The sequence below is a fragment of the Phyllostomus discolor genome, chromosome 7 (genome assembly GCF_004126475.2).
Source record: "Phyllostomus discolor isolate MPI-MPIP mPhyDis1 chromosome 7, mPhyDis1.pri.v3, whole genome shotgun sequence".
In the NCBI taxonomy this organism is placed as follows: domain Eukaryota; kingdom Metazoa; phylum Chordata; class Mammalia; order Chiroptera; family Phyllostomidae; genus Phyllostomus; species Phyllostomus discolor.
In genome coordinates, this window is record NC_040909.2 from 27,900,765 (window position 1) to 27,919,675 (window position 18,911).

The following is an 18,911-nucleotide window of genomic DNA, read 5'->3' on the forward strand; positions in this document are numbered from 1 at the left end:
CTTTCCTGAATACCGAATCTACACAGCAGCTCCCTGCAGAATGCCATTCTGGCACAATGTTCATGAGGTGGCGCAGGAACTCGACTCTTGTTTCTATCTGTCTATGATAAAACTGGTTTCATTACACATCATTCTGCTTAAAGCTGCAGAACCTAGGGATGACATTAACTGAGCACTTACTGTACAATGTGCTAACCTTACAAAAGAAACTATGTACTCCCATAATAAGGTGACTGATCAACACGTTTCACAGGTTGATAATCTGTTTTGTTTCCTTTTAACAAAATAGCAGCTACGCTCTCTCAAATTTAAGATAGTTATATAACAGAAGTCAGTCTGGACCATCCCATCACTTACGGAGTTGGATCCTGGGAAATCGTATCCCCCCATGACTTTCATATACGCCTTCTCAATGAGAGACACCCACAATTCACTTTTGTTGTTAGAGTAAGAACAGAGCAATTCTCCCTTATGATCGACAGGTAACTGGTCATCGATTATCACCTGGGGAAAGATAACAATTTCCTTAGTTGGTAAAAATATCTTAAAATCTTCTTTATGAAAAAAAATATCTTTCATACTGATAAGTCAAAAGGCATGATGATATGCCTACTATTAAGGTAATGGTAGTTTCCTACTTCTACAATCTGATCAATTAAAAAATATTATATAATGTCTTTATTCAAGTTCACAAGCTAACATCCCTGTCAGGTAATAACTTTTAGCCAATTAGATGTTAAATGTTATGAATCCACCAACAAACTTACTAGGGATTCTAAAAATGAACATATCTAAAATAATTATTTTGAAATTTTCTATAAAATTTTCCAAAATCATAAAAAAACCTTATACTTGCCATGATTTTAAATTTTTATTAATAACTTTTAAATTTATTTTTATTTTTAGAGAGAGAGGAAGGGAGGGAGAAGGCGAGGGAGAGAAATACTGATGTGAGAAATATCAATTGGCTGCCTCTTGTATTGATATGTGACCTGATTGGGGCCGAACCTGCAACACAGGCATGTGCCCTGACTGGGAATTGAACTGGCGACCTTTCCCTTTGAGGGATGATTCTCAACCAACTGAGCCACACCAGTCATGGCATGATTTTTAGTTTTAATTATTAAGATATGTTACTGATAGCCATATGTATAATATCGCAGATTTGAGATTAATGACATGTTCAAATGTCTACACGTTTTTAAAATGTTTACATAAGTAACATTTCTTAATGATTATACTCAATATTCAAAGGTGGGGAAGGGAGAGACAGAGGGGTTGAGTTGGAGAGACATTATTCACCTTTCTTGGGACACCATTGAGGTGAAGTTTTACCATATACTTTCCGCATGGGTTGTACTCTGGCTCACCATCCTTATTCTGAGGGTAAATTATGCTTTTGTAAGGAAAATAAATATTGAAATAGCAACATTAATATTCAATATAACTGTTATGCCAAACATTATATTTACATATGCTATTATCTTAGCAATTTAATAAAAATAAGGATGAGAATATAGAAGTAGAAAAAAATTTCACTGTAATCAAAGTGCTTTAATGTAAATAAATGAATAAAGTATCTTATGAGATCATACAGCATGGCATAAATTTCACAATATTATGAAAAATGCTCAGAGTTAAATTAAATGGATATGTTTTAAGCCAATTAAAACAACTTAGTATTGGCCCTGAGAAGTAAAGACCATTTCAATTAACCACAACTAAGGCAAGAGAGATAAAATTAAAACAACTCTGATAAAAACTACATAAAATTATCCAATAAGATACTTGTAAAAACAACCGGTATCAATTTTCTTTCACACACTGCATATTATGTACTTATGTGATTTTTATCCAAGATAGAGAATAGCTTGAAACTAAGGCCTGTGTGTAATTCACCTTTGCACTTTCAGGACTTAACACACAAAAACTACCCGGGGAAAGCTGTATGAAAACATTACGAAGCTTAACTTTTATAATGAATGATTTTAAGCTAATAAAACTTTTAAAAACTCACAGAAAAACAATTTCAGTAACATTTATGTACCTTCTAAAGCAGTTCTGGCCAGAAGGAATGTTATTTCATATTACATATATTTTACATTTTTATATTAAGAGTTAAAGGTAAGATTAACATGAATATACTTTATTTAACCCAACATCTCCAAATTATGATTTTGCAATATAAAAATTTGAGGTATTTTGCCAATTTCACATTTTTGTGTGTGCAAAGTGTTCAAAATCGGATACATTCTACACTCACAACCCGTCTCAATTCAGACCCACCTCCAGGTGTTCAACACCCACACATGGCTGGTGGCCACCATGCAGTGCAGTGCAATGATAAAACTGACATGATTTTACTTAGACTAACTTCATTCATTCCAAGGAATATTTATTCTATATTTATTATATTAACTGCATATAAATGTTCTTACACTGTATTAGCAAATCTGTTCACATTCACAAATCATCTGCTGAACATACGAGGGCCACACCATTCCGAGTGGCACGCTCTTCATTTTCTGCGCCAGTAAGATCTAACTTCTAAAATTCTAATTAAGAGACAATGATATGAAAAGGGCTAACAGAACAAAGATAAAATTTTACCTGGTAATCAACTTCTTATTAAATCGTCTTTCATAAGCTGCACTAATAGCCAGCGATGCAACAAAGGAACAATCTGACACTATCGTCTGTTAATAAAATGTATTAACATATTTCATTCATTCATGTAATTTCAACATTTCCACAATATTTAAGCATTGCACTTAGCACCTGACTTTTTATACTAAATATCTTGACTACTGCTTGAGTACGAAATAAATAGAAATGCCATACTGCTAACTTACACATATTTTGTTCAAATAAATCCTTGAAAAACCAAAGTATTTCACTAAAGTTAATTTAGAATAGCTAAATATGAATGATATATTCCTTACACAAATAAAAGCATACTTAATGAATCATACTGTTTTTAATGACAAAAAAATTAAAGGCATTTTTAAAGTTGCCTTATGACCAATTAAAATGAATGTGCATATCAAAAGATTCTTGAATCCCAGTATTTCAGGACCATTACTTTACACTGATGTGGAAGACACCTGTGACTTCAATGCGAAACTTAACTGAAGTTTGCAATAAAGCCGTAATGTTGTTTCAACACTGACGTGTTTTAAATAAGCCCAATTTCCTTCTACCTTTTATGTCTATTCATATCAAAGGTGAAATTCAACTTTCTCATCTGCAAGCATGTATCCATAATTAGGGTCTACATAGAAATCTGTGATTGCTCAAAACAGTTATTCATGCTTTTATTACTTCAGTGTGTCTAAGTCCAAGGGTCATGCATCTGAATCTATAGTAGAAACCTAAGGAAAAAAGTCAAACCTATATTCAAATTATTTTAAAATGTTAGCTTTCAGATAAAATTACAGAAAATAAATGTTCACCTGCTTGATGCTGAAACTGGACACAGTGTAGATCATTGTGGGATTGTTGGTGAGCTCTTCAGGGCGCACCCATTTGGAAAACATAGCTTTTTGTTTAGGTGATAACGGTAGCTTGCCCAATCTATCGCTGAGGTAATAATAATAAAATTAATCTTAAATGATGCAAAGCCAAAATTAAATTTCTTTTTTTTTTTGGTATAGTGATCGTAGCTGTATTTATGTCACTTGAAAACAATCATCTGGTCAAATCTGGCTCTTTAAACCATGAATCCACTCAATCTGATCATCTTCCTCAATTAAAAAAAACAAAACAAAACACAAACCAGGTAACTGGAAACAGAAGAGCAACTTAAATTAATTAATAGTTATTTTAAAATATTTTTTAAAAAGATTTTATTTATTTATTTTTAGAAAGAGGGGAGGGGAAGGAGAGAAGGAAAGAAACATCAGTGTGTGGTTTCCTTCCATGTGCCCCTCATTGGGGACCTGACCCACAATCCAGGCCTGTGCCCTGACTGGGAATCGAACCAGCGACCCTTTGCTTTGGTGCTCAATCCACTGAGCCACACCAGCCAGGGCTAAAAATATAATTTTAAAGTTTAATATAACATGGTTATATTGAAGCAATTCAGTTTTGATAAAATGGAGTCATTAACAACAATATAAGCTGATTCATTCAAATGACCTAGGAAGCTACAGATCTTTATGTTGGTTCTCGATAAACTCTTCTCTGCAAGGCTAATAATGGGGTACCTATTTAAGGAGTTAATAACCATATACCAGGCATTATGCTAAAGTATTTTATATACATTATTCATGGAATCCTCAAAACAATTCTATTAAAGCATATTTTTGAAAAAGGCTTAGTGTGATTAAATAACTTGCCAAGGTCAAACAGCTAAGAAATAGCAGAACTGGTGTTTGAACCCAGGTCTCTGGTACCAAATCCACCACTCTCATCTGTGGAGGACATGAAGGCTGGTGTCAAAGCACAGGTTAAGTGTTTGGCAAAGCCACACTTGACTGCTGGCATCCGCAAAGCGGAGCAAGCCAGCAGGTGACGACAGACAGAACCCGCAGGAATACAGGAGGACATAGGTAACCGCAAGCTTCAGCTGAATGCGACTGTAACCTTTGCAGAAGACATTTATCGTTTAGATAGCCTGGGAACAGAACAATCTTCGCCCGCAGCATCTCCCTAAGTCTGCAAAAATTCCTTGAGCTTTATGTAACCAACCTCTACAAAATAAACGCGGAGACCATGTTCAGGGTCACTGTCTCTCCATCTGAGGACAATGCTCTACCTGGCCCCCCTTTTCCTTAATCTGTGTGGTGCTGTGTTTTTCTTAACCTCCTGTCACCCCCACTCAGGGGCCTCCACCCCGTGGCTGGTTGAGGCACTCATCCATTACCCTCTACTCACCATGTGTGCTGGCAAAATATACTGTGTATTGTTTCTCTAAAATTGATGCATAGGACAAAATAAAAAACACCTGCCTTTCCCTCAATCCTCTTCTAGAGCGAGGGCAATGAATCTTTGGGTTTCAAAAGATTTATAGGATAGTACAAAGTATATGACGTGCAAATTAAAACAACTGTAACTTTCTTCTTTTAAAAGAACGTTTACAGGTATTAGGAGAAAGGACGTTTTGTGGTCTGAGGGGATCTGCAAACTGCTGCTAAAGTGTTGCCTTTTGTACTTGGAGGACACCCCTAAACTTTTAAGAAGACAATGTTTATTGTAAATCTCTTACTAAGTACAACAGAATATGGTATATAACATTTCTCAAACTTTTCTGATAATCATGTCATATATCTTACAGAACCGTTAGTGTTCTGGGTAACATTTTGGTACCTGTGTAGTATCGAAAGGTGATTGTAAACAGAAAGTGAGCTGAGTGAATTTAGAAGAATTTGAAGACAGCCACAACAAAATTCTGCGGGAAAAGAATAAGGCTAATTCAAATGTATAATCTAGTTACTTGATATTATTACCCTGCCATGTGAACCATAGTACAGAGTAAATACAATGCTCCTTAATATCTCTCTTCAAAATTCACCATTAAATACCAAATTAAATGTTTTTCCTTATAAATTTAAAGATATTAAAAATATTTTATAGATATAATTTTTTGTAATACATGATCAGAATTGAAAAGAATTTTAAAAAGATCAATGGTTCCACCAAAGATTCATAAATTGTGAAGACTTTTCTCCTCACTCTGTTATCTTTGAATTTAAATGTTTTATGTTGCTTTTCTTCTGCTTATTCTCTTCATAAAATAATCTAGAAAATGAGAAAGGAAAACATCTTGCCAGTCGGGGGAGTCAATTTTAGTATTTATTCTTGATTTCCCTTCAAGTTTGATTAATTCAGTAAGAATTTACTGAGAACCTACAATACTGTATGCCAGACCTTGTACTAGGCATGAGAGTGCAACGTAATTAAAATAGGCATGTTTTCTGTCCTTAATGTAGCTAATTACAATCTAGTGTGAACTATAGGCACTGAGAAAGTACTCACACACAAAAATGTATAGTTTCAACTGTAACAAGGGCTATGACTAAATTAGAGGAGTTTGCACGGTACTATATTGTACTATTCCAATTACACGGTAAGCACCTTCCCATGCTATTTGATTCTTGAAAATGTGTGTGTTTGTGGCTGTATAATATTCTTCTTATGGCTACTCTTTCTGTATGAGCACTACAAATACAATGATTACCTTCGCTTACTGCCCAAAGACTGGCACTACAAGTTTACACGTCTGCTGGAGTGTAACTATGTAAGAACACAGTGTCTTCCGCCCATTCTCCACCTGCCACACGCTTCAAGAATTCCAGCTGGCCTGACAGTGAGAGAGGCTCCTTTGAGTGCTGGGTTCACCCTGATTAAATTTAATTAAACTTCAGGATATGAAAAAGTACTGAAAAATTAAAATCTTAGAAGAAAAACTATAAGAGTGCTTACTCACCAGAAAGGCATTGGATAGGCAAAACGTTCCCTCAGGTCAATATTCATGAAAGGAACATATTCTATACCATTTATTTTTGATGTTGTCCTATAAAACACAAGGGAAAAAATCTAAAGTAAGTGCTCAAACCAAACTTATCAAAACATATTAAGTTACCAAAACTTAACTTATAAATTACCAAACTGATTAGGTCCTTAAAAATCTAAATAATAATGTATGGTACTATTATAAAATTAAACCAACAATCTCATGTTGATATCTTTATTTGGACAAAATGTTCACAAAACAGTTAAATTCCAGAAAATAACTGAGTCAATTCAGTTCAGGAGAGTTACTTTCTAAGACTAACATCCTTCATGACAAAGCGACAGTCTCAGGCCGGGCCAGGCGAGAGGCATGGAAGTGCCCTGGCCACCAGGGCACAACGCGTGTTCTGTCCGAAACCACAGGGAGAAAGCAACTGCCTACTTGTTCTGAGATTTGAAAACCATGACATTTATAATTCTCAAAATACGCTCTTCTCTTCATATTTTCCGGTATCAGAATACGGAATGGAGAGTGGTAAAAGGAAGTGTCATAAATAACATCTAAAGCCTCTAGATAAGTTAAAGAAATGTGGTTTGTAGTAGATTTGCATATTTTCTTCTTGTTTTATGTATTATTTGCATATATTAACTATTTTCTTCTTCTGTTTCCTTCCCTCATTTTATTTAGAAGTAACTGCAGGGTAACCTCATACCTTAGTCTCCAGATACCAATATTTGCGGAGACCGACTGAATTTAAGAAACAATCAAATTCAGTGGATACAATGACTGTGGGTATACTTATTTTGAAGGGACGGGAGCTTTTTACCTGTATGAAGGTTAGTTGCATTTTGTTAGGTAGGAATATAGAGCTGTTTTATTGTAGTATAGAATGTCACGTGTGTACAGAAGAGAGCTTTTGGATGCTGAGTAGCCTGAGTGTTGGACTGTTATTAATTAATTTATTGTCTCTCAATTTCAGAACCACACTTTTTTTATCCTGTTCTGTGTTGTGTTGGTTCATATGCAATTTGCTAGGCGAAGAGAGCAAGACTAGTAGGAGTAGAATTAAAATTTACAGCAGAAAAGAAAGAAAAATGCCCTCAGGAAGCTGATGGATATAAAGGAGCCCTTTCAGCTCAGTTGTAGGAAGTTAACAATGAGCTTCACTTGCACAACTCTATGTAGGTTGGGTCCTACAGCCACACTAGCTCAGAGATTTATCCCATTTATGCCAGCTCAGAATGCAATCGAGAATTTCCACATCACTGTTGTATTGCATTTTTAATACCCTGCAGAGGTGTCCAACCTTTTGGTGTCTCTGAGCCACATGGGAAGAAGAGTTGTCTTGGGCCACACATTACATACACAAACACCAATGAAAACGAAAACATCTCCTAATGTTTTAAGTAAATTTATGATTTTTTGTTGGGCCGCATTCAGAGCCATCCTGGGCCACAGCTTGGACACCCCTGCCCTAAAAGGCTCTTACAGACACTGAGCTGGCTTCCTAGATCAGGGGTTGGCAAACATTTTCTGTAAAGGACCAAACAGAATATAGTTTTGGCTTTGTGATGAGGCCTCTGTCACCGTTTTCTGGGTTTTTTCCCCCCCTTCATTTTTTTGCAGCTCTTTAAAGAAATACAAAAACCATTAACAACTTAAGGCTGCTGAATCCCTAGCCTAGATTGCTATTTCAAGGTAACAATTTGTTTCTCCCACTAGGGCTCTAGCTACAAAGTTGCAAAGATGATTTATTGGTCTGCCATAGCTTTACTTTGCTCCCTAACCTTTAGTGCTCAATTTTGAAGAATGCTAGGATTTTCAGGAAAACATGTCTAGTAGAAATGTTAATACTAAAATATATTATAACAGATTTTAAGTATTTCAGGTTGTGACTATATGACAACGTAATTTATAATTACATAATAACAGCATTATACACTATATTAAAGATGTGAATATGACTCAACAAACCTAATGAGAATAAAATTACCTGTGATGATTATGTTAACAAAATTGTCCATTACAACAAATCATAAACTAATTTACCTGAGAACTTCTATTTCTTCTGCTGTATATCTCTGTCCTTGTGCATCACATGACTGTGGACTTATAAATGGCTGAGGTCTTTCAAGGAAGGGGTTAGTTCCTAGTGGAAAATGTGTTCTTGATGGAGGTGGCTTTGGTTTACTATTGGTTGACTTGACTTTGCATAACGGCTTTGTTAAAGGCTCACTCAATGCTTCTGCTCTATAATAGAAAGGTACAGAAAAATTGTTCTAGTTTTTCTTCTCATACTGCTTTCCAGAAAACAAAATTTACTTCAAGAACCACTCATGCATCCCTGATGTAAAATTAGTACATAAAATTCTTACATACTAATCAATTGTTCACTACTTAAGCTACTTCTAAAGGTATCATTGCAAATAATATTCTATTAACATTAAGTACTTATTGCATGTCAGATACTATACAAGAAGGACACAAGAATGTATCAAATAGCCCTGGCTGGTGTGGCTCAGTGGATTGAGTACTGGTCTGAGAACCAAAAGGTCACCAGTTCGGTTCCCAGTCAGGGCACATGCCTGGGTTACAGGGCGGGTCCCCAGTGAGGGGCATGCAAGAGGCAACCACATACTGATGTTTCTCTCTTCTTTCTCCCTCCCTTCCCCTCTGCCTAAAATTAATTAAACAAATAATTTTTTTTAAAAATGTATCAAATATAACCCCTACTCTTAAGGTGCTCATAGTTTTGTGGGGAAAGAAAGAAACTATATCAAAAGTGACAGATGCTAAGAGAAAGGATTATAGGCAAGTGAATGCACAGCAGAAGATATTAATGAACTGAGAGGGGAAATCAGGGAATGTTCTTTCTGAATCGATGTTTGAGCTGCAGAGAGGTCCACATGGGGAGTGAGGAAGCATTGTAAGTAGAGAGAATAGCATATGCAAATGTGGAGAAGGATGAAACAGCATAGTGAGTTAAAATAACTTCAAAAGAATGGATGCAATCTCTGTGAATAGTTCAAATGAGAGGCAGCAAGAGATGAGACCAGGGGCAGTGGCTGGACTACAGGCCTCACACGATATTCAAGGAAATTTTGACTTTGTTGTGTTAAAGAACTAACAAGTTAAAAAATAAAAGCTCTTAACTTGAGGTTCATAGATGAGCCTCAGGAGTCCTGTGAATATTCCGAAATTATATGCCAAAAAAATTTTATGTACACTGTTCTTAGAGAATGGATCCATAATTCTGAACAGACCCTCAAAGGCACCCATGACTGGCCCCCCCCCCCGCCCCCGCCACACACACAGGAAGCACTCAGAGAATACTAGACGGGTTATCTGTAAGGGTAATAAAAGTCATCTATGGCTCTGACTGATGACATGGGTCAAACTGGAGAAGATAAGGACAGGTCATGTGGCCGTATCTTCAAGAACTGGTAGAAATGAACTAAGGTTAGATGATAGTTAATGAAAAGATGACTGTTTTGCATCAATAACAAAAGAAGGGCTGGGAGTGCTACCTAGGCAGAGCCTCAAAAGGAGGTAATTTTATGCACTATAGCTAAAGAGCAATTTCTACCCTTTCCCTTTGTCACAAGGTCTAATTCTATCATGCAAATCCATTCACTCTTGTAACAAATGCCTACTGAGCACATACTGTATGTCCAGCACTCTGCTATGTGCTTGGTTATAACAATGAACAAAACATACAAAATTTTCTGTACTCACAGAGCTTGCGTTGAGGTGATGAGGGTTGGAAGGGACACACACATTGATAACAAACACGATAAATGGTAAATTTCGTATGTCTTAAAAAGTGGTAAGAGTTATGGAAAAGAATATTAGAATTGAGTAAGCAGAATAAAAGTACTGAAGGAGGTTCAACTTTATATTTTTAGGGCAGGCTTTATTAAGAGGTGACATCAGAGCAAAGAGTAGAAGGAGCTGCATACACTTGGGGTATGTGTATGGCTGTAAACTGGGTCATTCTCAATTTCTCATTTTCAGTATGAGCTCTGGAAGGCTCTCTGGAAGTTCTCCTCTTTGGAATTCTTGTATTACAAAACAGAAGGGAAGTCTTCCATTTACAAATATCACAATCATTTTGTTCCACACGCAGAAAAGGCTGAAGAAAACGTTTCTTGATGTTATTTTCTGAATGTAAAGCAGGGAACTAGAGAGAAATATATTCACTCAGAGAAAGAAGGGAGACTTGCTCTAGATCTCCGGGAAGAGACGGAGGTGTGTTACAAGCCCTAACACATGTAGACAAATCTGTCACATCTAAGTGACACAACACACTGCCATCCGTGGGTAAGAACTCGAGTGACCAAACCTCGAGCGACCAGAACTCACCTATCTAGTGCCTGCCGAGCCAACTGTTTCAGTTTATTTTGCAGAGTTTTATCAGCAGTTTCAGAGGACTTAAGAGAAAGAGAGACAGACATTCTGAAGTGTAATTATTTTTTAATTCCCTTAACCCATATTTCTAAGCAAAAAAAAAATTAACCATGCACATTACACTTCTTGAAATTATAAGAGAATAAACCAAGGCATTTCGTCCTTAAAGGTATCACTTAAAACAGTGTCGAGAACTTGTCATTGAGGTAAGCTGAGGCCACTTAATGTGGACGGGTGCTTGAGTGGAACACGGCTGTATGACCACGGTGCCACGGAAGGCTGAGTGCAGTGGCCTCAGAAGACCAGCACTTACATCCTGTCTCAGGCACCCAGAGAAGTCAGGCTAGATGGTTCTCCTGAGTAAAACACCCTGGACAAAAAGCCAGAGCTTTAAACAATATTGTGACCACACCCTACCACTTTAGCGCACCCTCCTGTCGAATACCCTGCTCTTATGTGCTAGATGCCCCTTAAAGCTAACAGTCCCACCCAGGGCTCCTCAGAGAGCAGTACAAATCACTCAGCACAGATTTTAACATTGCAAGTTCATAAAGCTCTCCCAAACCATTACCTTAGTTTTTAGTGTATGAAATTGAAAAAAAAAAAAAAGAGGGAGGGGAAGTTTATTCTATATTCATGATGGTCGATTCTTCCTGTTAATATGTTAATTTTAGCTATATGTAACAAGGTTAAAAAAGACTACAAGTAATTTAGAAAACAACTGCCTCACAAATGCAATCCTAATGCTAAAATTTTAGCAAGATGTTAGAACTCATTATTAATTTTCTGCTCTTCATAATCTTTTAATGAACAACTTACATTTATAATGACAGCAATTTTTTCTTCAAGAAATTAAGTAAAATTCAGTAGTAAAGAGGGAAATTTCTTAGCACAGTTCCATCCAACTTAACTTGTAGCTATACATACGGTTTTTAGACAGAGATCTACAGCTTCTGTATACAATTCTATAGCATCTTCGACGTTCCCCTTCTCGTCTTCATCGAAAGCTTGTGTGACAAGGAAGTGGGCACGCTCCAAGTCTAACTGATGTTTCGATTTCAAAGGACCAGCATTCTTTGACTGAACTAGGATAGAAAAAGGCCATGGAAGAAACATTACCTATATATCTACCAGGAGACAACATACCAGTTTAGTACATTTAAGATATTCTTTACCAAAACTCTATAATCCTTCATTTAAAAAAAGTTTTGTAAGGTAGAGTTGTGCTAAAACTACTGAACTACACACTATAAAAAAGTGAATTTCATAGTATGTGAATTTATTGGTATAGGATCAATATACATGTTATTTTTTTAAAAAAAGCTTTACATTCTGTTTGTCTCTTAAAGGTACATGATGAATTCTAAAACTTTAACTCTCAGTAATACCTCTCTGAAGTATGTATTAATCTCATTTATAAAATGAAGATACCAAAACCAAAAATGTAAAATATCTAGCTTAGGGTTTCTCTGCCTTGGCACCACTGACCTTTTCCACTGGGTGACATTTTGCTGTGGACTGTCCTGCACATTGCAGGATTTTTCACAACATCCCTGGCCTCTACCAAACTGGATGACAGACGCATATTCCCCACCTCCTCCTACTGTAAAACCCCCAAATCTCTCTAGACATTGCCAAGTGCCTCCTGAGGGGCAAAACTCCTCCTGCCTGAGAATGGCTGATCTAGACGTAGGTTTCATACCTCAAGTGAAGGGCAGAGACTGAACTTAGATTATTTAATTATTTATTAAGGTCTAATGATGCCTGAACTTTTTATTGGCCTCCTGCCTGCCAAGGGGTGCCCCACTTTTGCTGCCTTCACACCTCAGAACTTTGGTGTCACTGACATCAGACACCACTTTGCTGTCCAAAATCCTGTACGTGGTGGTCTTTGGGAAGACTGCATGGCCTTGCTATTGTTCAGGACATCACAAAGATCTAAGTCCTCCCCTTCTTTCAGTGAGTAGCAATCTCAGCCTCTAGCTTGACCCTGATGTTCAGCAGGGCCTTGTATACTCTTGGATCTGGCACAGCCCCTCGGCCCAGGTCTGAGCCAGCTCTGACTGCAGGTGTAGCAGAATCCTGTTGGGCTGTTCCATCTGCCTGGTACAGTGAGTCTCCTCCTTCCTCAGGCTGCTCTCCAAATGGGCCTTCTGATTTCTCATCGAATCCAGATCGATCTCCAAGGCCTGGACTGTATGCCTCAGCTCCATGACCGTCATCTCAGAGGTGCCTATCTCAGTGGTCTGAGAGGAGACCACTGTGGTGCTCTGTTTAATTTGTTGGGACCAGTACCTGTCTAGCTCCTCTCCGTTCTTCCGAGCCAGCTCGTCATACTGGGCCTAGATGCCTACCTGCCATGATCTTGCCTGAGATTTGGGGGCAACCAACTCCATAGTCAACCCAGAGTTGGAGATATGGTTTTGTAGACCATTTACTACCTCCCCTCCTTGTAGTTCTTCTTCAAGAAGAGCAGTTCCTCCTTGAGAGCCTTGATCCTTGTCTCCAGCTACAGCTGAGTATTATCATTGTCATCAATGACCTTTTGGAGCTCACTGACGCCACTCTCCACAGACTGGTGCATGGCCAGCTCTGTTTCATACTTGACTCTGACGTCACCAGCAGCAAGACAGTCATTATCAATCTGCAGGACAATGCGGGCTCTGTCCACAGAGCTTGCAAAGTCCTTGATGGTCTTGAAGGAATGCCCCATGTCTGAACTGAGGTACCTTTCTCCAGGTCTTCCTGGATTTTGCTCTCTAGTCTCTGATTATCAGCCTCCAGGCTCTTCGCCCTCTTCAGGTAGGAGGCCAGGCAGTCATTCAGGCACTGCATAGACTCCTCCTTGCCCTGGACACCCCCTGTGCCAGCCAGACTCCTGGACATCCCTGCAGCCAGGCCTCTGGACCACCAGCACCCCAATCCCCCACTGTCTGAACAGATGATGGCCATGCTGCTGGCTGGCTGGACCTGGCGGCTGGGTGATTGCACACAGCCCAGGGTCTGGTAGTTGGTCAAGCTGGGGTGAGTGCTGAAGCTCACGTTGTTCAGGAAGGAAGCTGAGAGGCCAAGAACCAGGTTCAAGCTGCCTCAACTTAGATCTTTTAATTCCAAGTCTGGAGCTCTTTATTCTACACTGGTGAATTTCCCACCCAAAAAGCAACTCATCTCTCAAAAGTCTCTTCACTACCAGCAGATTTTATGTGTTTTAAAAATTGGGTTTCTGAATAAGATTTTTATTTGATAAATAACTCTTCTGTTTAAAATACTTAAGGAAGCCATTTATTCTCTATAGATTATATTTCCTTTGTTGAATAAAATGGGTCAAAAAACTGGCAAAAGAATTAAGGTACGTTATGTTTTAAAAACCCTTTTGAACTTTACTTGTTTCCCTGGCAAGTCTTTATTCTTTCAAGAGATAAGGGCTGTCTCATTCTGTGCCTCATGATCACATTTATAAACTTAAGAACTTCATTTACTTGGTTGGGAAAATAAAGTTCCTTTGATTCATGCCAATGTACCTTTTTATCAAGTGGGGCCCTGATGCACAGGCGGTCCATATTTTAATAGATACAATTTCTGGGACCTGTCTTAAAGTAAACCACCCGTCTTTAAGGGGACTGTTGTAACAAGAAATCCAATTATCAAAACTACTTTATCCTAACTCTGTGCTTATAACTACTGTTCCTATCTATTCAGAATGCATGGTTTTAGAATGCGGCACCAAGTCTATCAGGGAATGCCGAGTAAGTAAAGGTTCCTCTAAGCCAGCGCCTTTCAACTGGTGTGCTGCAAGAATTTTCATAACAGGAAATACCTCCTGAGTTAAGGGCACTGACCTCTTTTCCCTTAGACTGTCAAATAAAAAAAATAACAATAGCCAACACAAAAATAGTCCTCTGGTGTGAATGAATCAAAAGTACACCTATTTTTTTGTCAGATTGGCAAAAAATTTATTTTCTGGTGTGCCACAGACTTTTAGTAATTAGCTAACGTGTGCCATGAGAGGAAAAAGGTTGAATACCACTGCTCTAAGTTGCTTGTGGCTTTATTATATGGCTACAGTAAAAAAGGGTTAAAAAGACGAATGAATTTCTGAAACAAAATGTCAACAGATGCTTATTTTCTTTCCTACCCATGTGAACAGATTTTGATAGCAACCCCTCACCTCCAATAAAACTGTGGTCTTTGGCCTATGATGTGTACTTGTTTCACAGCGTCTGCCATGCTGTTTATGAACAAAAACACAAGCTGTGCCAGGTCTCTGCTTACATGTCACTTTTCCAAGGTATGGTTTAAAAAAAGAGTGTAGCTAAGGTCTTGGGGTTGATGATACTGATAGATAATAGAAGAGACTGTGAACCTCCTGCTGAAGTCTTTAAACCCTGAGGAGGAGCAGTCATTTAATTTCAATATCGGGAGAAGGAATGTGGCAGATTTTAACAGGGTCCTAATCCTGGCTCTGGCAACGACACAGTCAGAATGTAAATAATTCACCACCTCAATACTTCTGGAAAATTAGGAGACTGGACTGTATTATCTCTGAGATGCTTCTTCACAGATCCATCACTTATTCACACATTATGACTTTTAAAGTTGTGATTCCCAAAAGAGGAATGAGCAGCAAGAGACTGAGGATCAAGAGCCAAACACAAAAAGGAAAGAGAAACATAGGGGGCAAGTCAGATGTGCTGGAAGATAAGAAAAAATATGGTGACAAGTTTAGTCATCTTTTACTAACCTGCTGAATGTAGGGCCTGAACTCTTTCCAGATACTCATTTATTTTTTCTTGAATGCGTTCTAGGCTTGATCCTGCCATCTCAGCATAAATTAATGCTTGTGCAGCCTCCTAAAAATAAGAATTCAAAGGAATTTAATAGATAAGTTGTAATTTAAATTTTCTTTACCACTTTATAACTATTGGTTTCTATGAATGACAAAACAAGAATGTCCTTAGGATATTAGTGACTTTTTCATAAAGTAAATGAGTCATGTAATTCTCCAGTATTTTTTTCCTTAGTTCTCAATGCTCCAAACTTTCTCATACTGTTGAAAATTTACAAACTCAAACAGGGGAGACTGATCATAAACATTTTCTTAGAGCAGCTGTGCTTTGTTTTTTATTTTCCATTTTCTTTATGCAATAGATCAGGCTTAAAATATTGTCAAAGGGTGACACATTTAAAAGTAGATTTCAGTTATATGAAATCAACTTATTTTAATTTAGAAAGCCTGGATTCATCTTCCAGTTACTCATTCTATAACTTGCACAGCTAGTTACGCTGTGGCTAGTGAGAAAGAGCCTCCCTTCTCATCACCATTTCGGGAAGGTTACCCATCGATGCTACTACCACTGTGAAGGACCAGCGTGTGGTTTCTCCAAATAGCAACACCTTCTCTGCAGTAACCTAAGCAGGTACACTTCATGAAGCCTCATGGCTAACTGTCTGGATCCAAAGAACATCACTTTTTTAATCAAGTTCTTGGAGCAGGAGTTGTTTCACTGTACCTAACAAAATCAATAACAAGAGTATAGTTTTGATTCAAATGGAAATTCAGTCTAAAGGGTATGTGGGTAGAGGAGCTGTGATTTCCTCACATTCTGTAAATCAGATATTTCAGGGGAGGAAAAATAGTATAACTTTACATGTAAACATTAAACATTGTATCTTACACACCATCATTATCTAAGTACATTATAGCTACACTTAACTTCAATAAACTAATGTAATATATATGTGTATAAATGTATATTTTACCCCTTCAATTATCTTGCATGTTAATATTAATATTCAAACTATTTTGCTTAAAAGAAATGAAGCCAATTTTTTAAATTGCTGGTATCGATTTTGTTTTACTCGTTTCTATTTGAAAGTGACTAGTAACTAAGGAATGCCTAATAGAACAGTATTAAGACAGTAAATATGAAATATTTCATAAAGATTATATAAATAGTTCTTAGAAGCAAAGCACTTCTGATTTTCTCAAGGATAAAAAGGCACTGCACAGTATTTTTTTGCTTTAGAAAAGCTACTTTATATGGCTATTTTAACCTATGAATATTTACTAGTTACTTCATAAAACTAAAAGACACAGAACTGTACTTTTAAAGAAATACCACCTTCATGAAATTCTCCAAAACAAGTCCAAAAGAAATGGTTCTGAAACAAACTATACATGTCTCTAAATATGGATTATAAAGTGAAGGCAATAAAATATTAATCTGATAAAAGCAAACCACACATTACTGACAGCACATCTTCTTGAAAAAAATCACTACCACTTATATTATTAAAGGCTGACATTCTTTCTAAAAGAAAAGTGACGATATGATAAAGATACAGCTACCTCCACAAGGAGGAAGAGGGCACGGTTACAGCTGGAGGGGTGTGTTTGCACATCCTCAGGATTGGAGAGCAGAGGGTGGATAATGGAAGCTCAAACTTTGATTTGATAATTCTGCCCTGAGTAATTTATACAAAAGAAATATCAAAGATAGGTGTAAAGCATTAGTCACACGGATATTAATCGAACCATTACTTGGGATGCTAAAAAGCCAGAATGAACCTAAATGCCCAACAGTTTGTATGTAAATTTCAGTACATTCACATAATGGAATGCTATGCATCTATTATTAAGATACTGCAGAAGTAAATTTAATGATTTGAAAAAGTTCAAGTGAAAAGAACAGGTTATAAATAGTATAAACAGTACGATCCAAGTTTGTTCTAAAAAATGGTGTGCACACACATCCGTAAAAACACAAGCACAAAGATATACATCAAATGCTAGAAGTTTTCTCCGTTTTAAAATTTACTTTTTATTTTCTTCAACGAACATGCATTATTTTAGTGAGGAATAGAGACCACTTCCCAGTAGCTAGCTAATTCTGTCACCCAAAACCATTAGCTAGCTACTAACTACCCATACCTAACTACTGCCGCCATAAGCAGTTCAGCGCTGGGCATTGCCAATAAAGACAGCAACCACATAAGTGGTCATTCCAGAGCTACCACCAGACCCTCCCACTAGCGGCAGAAGCCCGGGTGGGCGTGGGGGTGCCTAGACTGGCCTCTATACCTGGGTCGCCTCTCCCCTGAAAAGGAAAGCAGGGAGAAGGATAAAAGCAAAGTCCAGTGGGCCTGGACGCCTCGGAAGCTGGACCCCTCCCTTGGACGGAATTCACACTTCCGGCTTACCTTGTAGTAAAACACCGCCTCGGAATAGCGACCTTCGTGGTCCCGCTGCACCGCCAATCGGGCGAACTGCACGGCGTCCCGCTCCAGCGCCGACGAGTCCATGGTGCTGTGGCCCCCGCACCGAGCGAGCGAAGCCCTAACACACAGGTACTCACCCACCCGCTGCGCACCAGCAAGCCGAGGCAAGGACTTTTGATCGCCTTGGAAGGACACTCGAAGTTTACTTTCGGTAGCCGAGGAAGAAGAGTGAGCCTTCCCAGCAAGGGCCGCCGCTACGCCGGGCCACCACAGCGTGACTCCGACACCAGCCAGTGGGGCGGACCCACTTCGGGGTCTCCACGTCTGCCCCGCCCACCAGCCTCACTGCGCAAGCGCAGTCTCACCTTTGGGCGGTTCTCTGGGACTGGGGCAGTGGAGCCCGGACTCCTCGCGGGATTTTGGAGGAGGTGCGCAATGCCGGGCCAGTTCGGGTTTGTGCGCATGTGACCGTCACAGCGGCCGGGGATTGGGTGGGCGAAAGCAGGACTACGTGGGAGTCTCGGTCACCTACGCTGTGCTCTCCGTTTGGTGGTGGCGGAGTCCACGGAGGCTTTTGCTGGTGATAAGGTGGCAGAGGGATGCACTCTTCTTACAAACCCTTATTTTATCTACTAGAGGGAAGATTCAAAGAGCCAACAAGAAGCACTTCCCAACACATCTGGACTGAGATTTTAAAAATCAGGAAAGTAAAAAAGGACATTCTGGACTCTTAGCGTACCCTTAATAACGTTTATTTTCCACAAACTCAATCATGACCAAATACACAGCACCCCTCAGTGTATACCCTAAGTATTGACTGAATTGTCTGCAA

The 18,911-nt window shown here is 38.5% G+C and overlaps 1 protein-coding gene across 2 annotated transcripts in view; it reads right to left on the reverse strand.

The window, feature by feature from the left end:
• The window catches only part of CAPN7 (calpain 7), a 40,278-nt gene extending 21,811 nt beyond the window's left edge, over nucleotides 1-18,467 (reverse strand). Inside the window, exons 1-10 of one of the 2 annotated variants that reach the window (XM_036030633.1) lie at nucleotides 18,062-18,467; nucleotides 15,603-15,711; nucleotides 11,789-11,946; nucleotides 10,817-10,884; nucleotides 8,504-8,704; nucleotides 6,428-6,514; nucleotides 3,453-3,579; nucleotides 2,611-2,696; nucleotides 1,303-1,396; nucleotides 358-504 (exon numbers count right to left, since the gene is read on the reverse strand). In XM_036030633.1, the coding sequence (XP_035886526.1) occupies nucleotides 358-504; nucleotides 1,303-1,396; nucleotides 2,611-2,696; nucleotides 3,453-3,579; nucleotides 6,428-6,514; nucleotides 8,504-8,704; nucleotides 10,817-10,884; nucleotides 11,789-11,946; nucleotides 15,603-15,711; nucleotides 18,062-18,163 (1,179 nt within the window). In that variant the 5' untranslated portion in view covers nucleotides 18,164-18,467. The remainder of the gene's footprint in view (nucleotides 1-357; nucleotides 505-1,302; nucleotides 1,397-2,610; nucleotides 2,697-3,452; nucleotides 3,580-6,427; nucleotides 6,515-8,503; nucleotides 8,705-10,816; nucleotides 10,885-11,788; nucleotides 11,947-15,602; nucleotides 15,712-18,061) is intronic. The other variant, XM_028518470.2, reaches the window with a different exon arrangement.
• Between the last annotated feature and the right edge of the window lie 444 nt (nucleotides 18,468-18,911).